Genomic DNA, 9,107 nt, shown 5'->3' with positions numbered 1-9,107 from the left:
AATGCAACGGAGTTGCCAACTAGAGGTTTATCCCAATCCTTCTGTAATGCCGACGATGGAGGATCGACTAATGAGAGGGACTTTCATAGATCAATTGCCTGTTGGAGTAAGGGGTTAGGATGTTGTGTTAGCGTTTGAATGATGGGCTCGCAGGACAAGCGAGAGGATATGAACGCACTAACAGAAAGTAGGGAAGGTGACCTTATACCAATACCGCCGGATTTGGTTGGTAAGGTAGCCTGTAGCCATGATAACTCCCCAAATTTAAGATTGAGTATATCTTCTGTTAGGCGTTTAATCTCCAGTTCACGTGAAGCGAGGTTGACGTCATATTGAAAGATCCGAGACGCTCGAAGTGTATATAAAATTCTTGGAATTAAAAGTTAGTTCTGTAATAAGAAGAAAGCTTGGTGAGCTGGGAGGCGAGATAGTGTATCTCGCATAAGGGATATATCTCGTAGGATATCGGCAAAGAACTTGGTAAAGGACTCGTCTTTACCTACTGGAGATCCGAAATGTGTTAAAACGTTCAATGGTGTATGATTGAACATAGTATCGTGGTTAAGGTAAATGATTCCAAGAGGACAATATTCGCTTTTGTCTTGGTTTTTTGGTTGATAATCTAATATGAAATTTGTTTAATGTTATACAAAAAATTTAAAATACTTTAAAATAAAATAAAATTATAAATGCTCAAACTATGTTTCTATGGCTAAATAAAATTTGGCAAATATAAATCTATCATCTCAACAATTCAAATAAAGATCGGTAAATCTATCTAGAAATTTTTTTTATTAATAATCATATGGATATGAATTATATCTTTTTTTTAGTGGATTAAACATTCATGTTAATTAAAGCCATAATGCCATCTCTCAGAAGAAACGTTCCTGGGACCAAAGCAGCAGTTAAGCATGATCATAAATTTTTTTTTTATATAAACTAATATAGGATTTCTACAAATGGGAAGATCAGCCATTTGAAGAGATGGATAGTACATTATCTTACCAACAGGTTATATTTATATTAAAATTAGCCTAGTTTTATTTATATTTTAGCTGATACAACAAAGTATAAGGAAAAATCCACATGATATTAAAACCATATTAAAGATGCCTGCAAATTTGGATCCAAATAAAGATGCAGGAATATGGAAATATGAACATATTAGACAATTTTGTCTGGAATTAAACAGCTTATTTATTAAATTGCAAGTATACATTTAAATCTGTTTAAAATACATCAGTATATACAAGGATATATGTTTTTCAAATGAATGCTCTCAGATGACTGCTACATCTCAATGCATTTATCTATGTGCTGCTCATAAAACTCCCAAAGAGGTTTAAATTTGTTTTTATTTGTAAATATATTTAAAAATTTTTTTTATGTTTTTAAAATATATTATTGCTTAGGATGCATTCAAAACAGGTTAAATTCTAAAAGTTTTAAAAATTTTATATGCTTTGGCAATATTTTTATGTTTATAAAAAGGCTTATTTATATTTTTTGTTGAAAGTTTTTAAATTAAATTTTTTGATATTTTGGACACAACCTTAAAATATCAAATAATATATTATTATAAAAATAATATTTAAAAATTTTTCCATGCTCATACATTGCCATCACTGCCAATCCAACCTTTCCTCTGCACCTGATAATCTATTTTAATAACTTTTTGCAGGACCCTGTCAAATGCTTTCCCAAAATCTACAATATAATAAAGTGCTGTGTTCTTCGCTTGACACTTTTCTTGCATTTATCACCACAAAACTTTTATAGTTCTTTTCCTTAGAATATCATCAATTTATTTCTGATTCTCTTAATTTCCTTTTATTCCATGCTCCAGGAGCTTAATCAGCAGGTAGAGCCACAATCTAGTTTATCACCTTTTCCCTTGTACATAGCTTCTCTCAGTCTGAAGTTAGTATTCCACCCAAGACTCAGTGACTTTATAGATCTTGATATATTGTAGTCCTAGGCTTGAATTTGGAAAAAAGCCTACACATTGACTTGTGTGCCATCACTCCAATATGCTACCACCAGTGATTTTTGGTATGATACATATTTTTTATTATTAAAATAGTATCCATTTTATATTTTGCTATAACTTTTTATATATGGGTCGACAAATATAGACATCTAAATTATATTACCTTTACATTTCATGAAATAGATAATAATTTATCACATTTTATATATTGGCTACACATCATGTCACTACCACCGAAACTTTTCTTTTAGATAGATAAAATTGAAAATGAATTCAATTTAGGGTCTAAGAAAATTCAAATGTTTACAGATGCAGAATCTAATGTAAGGAAAAGTGTTTGTCTAGGATAATATGGCCATCATTTATGTTTTAGGGCATGGATTACATAATCTAGTCAGTAAGTAGATGTAATAAAAAAAATTAATCATTAAAAAGTGAAAGAAATTATAATTGAAAAATCAAAATAGCGGAGTTTGAAGATATAAATGATATCAAAAATAGGAAATGCTTTTAATCAATATCATTTACATTGAGTATTTTAGATTTGGGTGATAATGATCTTTTTACAAAGATCGTTTTGGGTTTGATGATTATAGTGGAATTCAAAAATCATGAGAAAAACATAAAACCTTAAAATTAAATGTGCCTACATGTTTACATAGTATTTTTTATAATGCTAGAAAGTGTGAGTTGCAATAAAAAAAAATCCTATAAATATTATATTAAGTAGAATGGTTCAAACTCCAATTGGGACTTGGTTTATGAACTTTAAAATTAAACCTTAAAAAACTGTTTAATTTTCATCCGCCCAAAAAGGATATAGTATAAACTTGTCTTTTTTATTTCATAGTGAAATTAAAAATCAATCATAAATGATAGTTCTCCCATAGCATCCCTTAAACAAAATATGCTTAATAAATTTGATCATAAATTTTCAATAACCGATCTTCAGGTAGTATTTTAAAATTTATAAATTATTTTTTATTTATTTATTTCTCCTTTTTTTATTTAGTTAGGTGTTAGAAGCACTTTAGGATCCTTGTTTTTAATCTATAAACCTAGTACGTAAATATTTATTGGGAAAAAATATTACTCCGGTACAATTTTTATGTCAACACGCTACCTCTCTGCTGCCTTACACGGACGAATTAACCAAATGTGAAACTGCAGAAGTTGCTTCGGAATTCGATTATTATAAGATATTAGTTACCAAGCATTCATCACGAATTTGGAACAACAAGACTATCTACTAATCTAGAAAAAGAGTGTTATTCATCGCTTTATAATTTAAAAATAAAAGATGTCTTAGATTTTTGGGATATAAGAGCATTGGATCTTAAAATTTCAATATTAGCTAGAAAAGTCCTGTGTTCCAGCGAGCACGCCCAGCGAGCATGTATTTTCCATAATTGCACTCTGAACTCTAAAAGATCATCAATATGTCCTATAAATCTAAATAAAATAATATTTATACATGTACATGATAATTATAATTAGGGCTGTGCCGATCCACATATTTATCACGGATCCGATCCGATATTGGTTTACAACCGATCCGATATTTATATTGATTTTTCACCACCCCCCTTTGAGTCAAATTTAATTAAGAAATCAATATTCAAAAAATCGAATCATATATTTAATTAAGAAATCAATATTCAAAAAATCGAATCATATATTTAATTTAATTTTTTATTTCTAAATTAAAAAAAGTTTTATGGATATTGGTAGTATTAATTTTTATTATTCCTCCCCGTAAAATTAGAATTCCGCAGATAACGCATTTTGCAAAATTTTCTATATCTTTTGTAAAATATTTCCATAATTCAGATACCATATTTAAAAGTATAAATAATAAAATTGGCGTTATTATTTAAAAAGATTTAAAATAAATAAAACTTTGGGTGTTCCTTTCTATTTTTATAAAAAACTTTTAAAATATTATAAATCTATTTAAAAAAATAAATAAAATTTAAGGGGTGTTGTGCATTTGCATTGTTTAAAAAAAAATTAATTAGATAATATTAATGTAAAATAAATATACATAAAATAACAGAAAAAAGTAAAGTAAAAAGATCGGATCGCCTGATCCGATAATTTTGGAAAACGCCAAATATCGGTGCCGATCCGTTCCAATATTTAATATCGGCACAGCCCTAATTATAACTTAATAAAATCGTTAAATTATAGTTATAATTATTAATTTGCTTAATAAAGAATAAATTTAATTTAAAAGTGATTACAATATATTTATAATTTTAATTAGAAAATTTGAGTTAGAAAAATATTTGACGCTGTCGCGCCTCTGCCGATAACGCTTTCGGCGCACAGGTCTACCTACGTGTTGTTAAAAAGTCGGATTTGAGTTGATTAAGGGGTGGATTAAGATTTTAGCCAAAATAATGTTATATAAGCCTCAAGATTTGGCAAATAGATGTCCAAGCCTTTCTGCCATCTATGAACATAATTTCATGGATTGCATAATATTATTATGTTTATAATCTTAATAGAGCCTTTTTTAAAAATCGACCCGATTCGGGCTTTTAAACAACACTACTACCTACATATAAGATTTTCAACCCGAAATATTTATTTTATTCCCTATTTTATTAAATATAGATATTTAGCAATAACTTTGATTTAACAATGTTTATGTATATAAAAATATGATAAAAATTGGAGAGGCATTAATACTTGGTTTTGGCCATTTACCATACTTTAAAATGTTATTTCAAACAGTGGTATGCAATAGATGACCCACGAGCCGGGCCTCGTACTGAAATTTTTTTTGGGCCAGGCTATACAAAATAATAAACAGGACAAGGCTTGCAAAATTTTTTTTAAAATATATATTTGATGAATTCTGATATTTCATAAAAGTAATAATCCATAAAGTATAGTGTTTTTAATTTAACCACTCAAGATTATAAATAGTTGTGTATTTTAGTGTTCAGAAACATATATTTTGATTTACCTTTGTATTAAAATAATTTAAAAAACAGGGCCAGACTGGGCAATCTTAGTGAAAAATTGAAACTGGGCCGGGCCTGGGAAAAACCAAATTCCTACTGTGCTGGTCTTGAGAATTTTGCCATTTATTGACCACTGATTTCAAATATCTTTTGACCAATAAAAAAATACTGATTTTGAGCATATTTATGTGTAATAATTTTCAACTTTTTAATATTTACATAATATTTAAAAGAACATTTATTAACAATCCTCATGGCCTTTAGATATTAAATTAGATTCAAAAAGTTTTAAAATATTGTGCAAATTATTTTTTATATTTACAGTGCCCTGCCATCATATATACACGTCACACTCTTGATGGGGCTTCCTCCCTTTTGAATAACAACAAATATTTTCCAAGCAGGTTTAAATAGATTTATACGATGAAACTTTTGCAATGAGTAATATTGTTTTGTATACATATTAAACATAGAGCTAGTCATTGTCATTATATAAAATATAATTTTTTTATTTTTACTGGATTTTCCCTTAGGAATCAGTTTAATGAATTAAACTTTGATACATATATTACCGTTTGATACATTATAATGAAAATTACGGATTAAATATTTTTATTCAATTTTATAGGGTAAATTTTAAAGAATCTTCCTTAAATAAGTTAGAATCGATATGCCGGAGAATTTACAGAATATTTGGACATGCTTATTATCATCATAGAAATTGTTACGAGGAGTTTGAAGTAGAATTTTACATTTTACATTATTATATACAATTTAATATATTATAAAAAAAATAAAAATAATACAATATTAAAAAGAAATTAAAGTAGATAATAATGAGGTAATTATCTTTAATTTTTTGTAGCTATATATTTATTGTTTTCTAAAATTGACTTTATCAATTTCTGTTACAAAATTATTTTTTTTAAAAAAAATAAGTAAGAAAGAAAATTAGATAGGCAAGAAAGGAAGAAAAAAAATAAAGGTGAAAGTTTAAAAAAAGAAGGAATCTAACAAATAAAATAAAAACTTGATATTAAAATTTTTTAAGGCCAAAACTTCTCTATGCGAGCGTTTTACGGTTTTTGTGACTGAACAAACCCTAATGCCTCTTGATAACATAATTGTGCCGGTAAAAAATTTTGAAATTTCTACTATCGACTCCAATTTGACTCGCGAAAATAATCACGATACCGTTAAACCTAATTCGGGAGGTCTCTATCAGATTCATAGCGACCATTTAGATGAAACTTTAGATATGAATCATACCCAAGATGAAACAGAAGTATCCAGCTCCGATTCATCTTCTATAGCTTCCCAGATAGAATTAATCGATAATTTGACAGTTAAACATATGCACCATAATGGTGTAAACGGTTCACTCGAGGAAAATGATGACTTACCTAAAGAAGATGATCGTCACAAGATCGATCACCCTCCAGCCACTGATATATTAACGGTCTCACCTACTATTAATAACAATTGTGATGATATTCAAGTTATTTTTCATAATAGTATCGCAAACAATGTAAACAATCGTCCATCACAAATTCATACCAAAATTATTGAATCTACCACAAATATAACTCCCAAATCCACATCACCCATAAAAAAACACAACCCTAATTCACCAAATTTGGCGAATTCCAAGACTTCGGTTAATAGCACAAATAATGTGAATAGCATAACGAGTAATATTTCCAAAAAAAAGGCTGGCTCTCCTCTTCACGGCAATCCCAGCTCTAGAAAGACTTCTTCCATTCACGTTTTAGCGTCATCTCCAAATAATCCCTCTAAAAAAGGTTTATCCACCAAAATTGAAAAATTGATAGACTCTTCCAACCACAATGCACACTTGAAAAACAAAAATTCTTCGGTAGTTAGTAATAGTGGTAGTGCCGGCGGTAAAGGGTTGTCCACTAATACCGTCGCTAATTTAAATAATACCACCAATGGGGAAGACAAAAATGCTCTTGATGAAACATTGTCCACTTAGCTTTATTTTTTTAAAAGTTTGGCATATTAAGAATCTATTTTAATTTATTATTATATCGTGATATTCTTGAATTATAAAAGTAGTTCTTGATTACTAATTGTGACTGTGAACATTTTATATATTAAAATCCTATTTTGCCTATTTATAAATTTAATTATAAGCAGGATTATTACATTAATATATTTTTTACAAACAAAAAAACAGTTAAAACGTTTATTAAAAAAACTATATATATTTATAATATTTTATTTTGGTATTCATAGATATTAGTTAATTATGATAATTGATATTATTTGTTTTTATATTCATTTAAATTTTTATATATCATATTTACTTTATTATAGTATTTAATATACTGATTTATTTTTATAAAGTGGCAAAAATTATATATATATTAAGGCTTTCTCTTCCTTATAAATAGTTTCTTTAAGAAGCAAATAATTTCAAATAAGAAGATACTGACAAAATTACTATAAATATTACAATCACCTTGACTAAAGATTTGTGCAGAATTTCAATACCATGGTTTCTAAAATAACACCAATTGTAGTCAAACTTTAAAGCTCCAAAATTTTGTTCATATTCCCAACTAGGAATAAAAACCGTTAACCCTTATTATTTAACCGACCTGAACCATTAAAAATTTACCCACTTGGACCGAATCTCTAAAAAGATATGCCAGCCGGTATGAACTTTTTTGATATAACTGTTTTAAAGATTATTATAAATCAATTCTGATTGATAAGTATCAGTCGCCATTTTTATATATATTGCTATTTGACAGTTTTCACTAGATCCAAGTTAGGATATAGAATTGCTTTCTAAGACTATTTTATTTTTCCTCATTATAGATATAATGACAGAAGATGAATAGAATCTTGAAAATATTTAGAATATTTCAATAGAATTTTTAAATACAATTATTTATATTATTGGTTTTTTAATGTATTCTAATCAATTTATATTAGACAAAAAATTCGAGCCGGGTTTTAAAGGCGTGAAAAACAAACCGATATATTTTACGAACCTGAACCGTTATTTTTATCTGAAACGAACTATATTAGTTGCGGTTCGAATCTTGGGGGGTTTCCAAATTCGATTGTGGTAGATTTTTTTTTAAAAAATAGCTTTTGACCCAAACCCCCTTTTTTCGGTCTCCAACCTAGTTAGAAATTAAACTTCTAGGCTAATAAATACTAATTTTACGGATGTATTTTTCAAATATTTCTAAAAATATAAGGGGGTTTTTCTCTTAGAAAATATATATGATTGTTTTATCAATGAAATTTAAATACAAATTAGCTAATGCCGATAATTATGTTAAAATTTAAGAACAGAGATAAAAATTATCTATTCTAAATACTTTTAAAGCTATATTTTGATATATTTTTATTTAGCGCTTTTTTATATTAAAAATATAAATATTTGAATGCAGAATATCTTTTTATTTTATATGAGCATATAATTTAAATAATTATATAAAAAATATCAAGACTTATAATATAAAATAAAAAAATATTAAAATTTATGTATAAAATATCAAATCTTATATAAATATATAACCATTCAATAAAAATTATTTTTTTCCCATTTAAATCTAGATATCATTTTAATATGTGAAGGATATTTTCATCATGTAAAGGTATATATATAAATCCTTGCTTACTCATGACGTCAATTAATTATGAAATACAATACCTTTGATTCACAAAATTAAATCGTATTTTAAAATCATTTATATCTTTTAAAACTCCTATCTAAAGATCTTTATTTTTTGGCTCTAAATTTTAAACCATCAATATTTAGAAAAGGGTATTTGTACAAACCGAACTGAAAACATTTCAAATCCTTTCAAAAGATTAACCATGAAAAATCTAAAATTGCGGGGCCAACGTCAAGGACTTGATTAAGATAATATTTTGATTAATATAAATTCAGGCGCGTACGCAGGAATTTGGTCTGGGGGGGGGATAATAATTTTTTTAAAGAAATATTATTGTTTTTTAAAAATATCAAGCATAAATTGATTAGGACTAATAACTTTTCCTAATACACAATTTTAAATTAATGTGAATTATAAAAAAATTATATGTAAAGAATCACTTAAATGACCCAAAATAGAAATTTGAATTTTTTGAGCCTTTGC

At 27.3% G+C, this 9,107-nt stretch overlaps 1 protein-coding gene across 1 annotated transcript; it reads left to right on the top strand.

The window, feature by feature from the left end:
* The first annotated feature begins 706 nt into the window (after positions 1-706).
* Positions 707-7,145, top strand: LOC135931130 (putative uncharacterized protein DDB_G0282133). Its single transcript, XM_065468020.1, has 8 exons — positions 707-768; positions 834-907; positions 952-1,014; positions 1,059-1,214; positions 1,257-1,343; positions 5,290-5,369; positions 5,594-5,705; positions 6,017-7,145. Exons 2-8 carry the CDS (start codon positions 848-850, stop codon positions 6,959-6,961), a joined length of 1,503 nt encoding a protein of 500 aa, XP_065324092.1. The 5' UTR covers positions 707-768; positions 834-847; the 3' UTR covers positions 6,962-7,145.
* The last annotated feature ends 1,962 nt before the right edge of the window (positions 7,146-9,107 follow it).

The sequence above is a fragment of the Gordionus sp. m RMFG-2023 genome, chromosome 1, assembly GCF_954871325.1.
Source record: "Gordionus sp. m RMFG-2023 chromosome 1, tfGorSpeb1-WG-v2, whole genome shotgun sequence".
Lineage (NCBI taxonomy): Eukaryota > Metazoa > Nematomorpha > Gordioida > Chordodea > Parachordodidae > Gordionus > Gordionus sp. m RMFG-2023.
Note: the sequence above shows the minus strand (reverse complement) of the source record. Positions and strands in the feature narration are given on the sequence as shown.

Excerpts from the sequence above, each read along its gene's own strand:
- LOC135931130 (XM_065468020.1), top strand. The coding sequence starts at position 848 with ATGTTAATTAAAGCCATAATGCCATCTCTCAGAAGAAACGTTCCTGGG. Across the intron at positions 908-951 it reads TTCCTGGGACCAAAGCAGCA|GATTTCTACAAATGGGAAGA; the intron begins GTTAAGCATGAT and ends AAACTAATATAG. Across the intron at positions 5,370-5,593 it reads AACAAATATTTTCCAAGCAG|GGTAAATTTTAAAGAATCTT; the intron begins GTTTAAATAGAT and ends TCAATTTTATAG.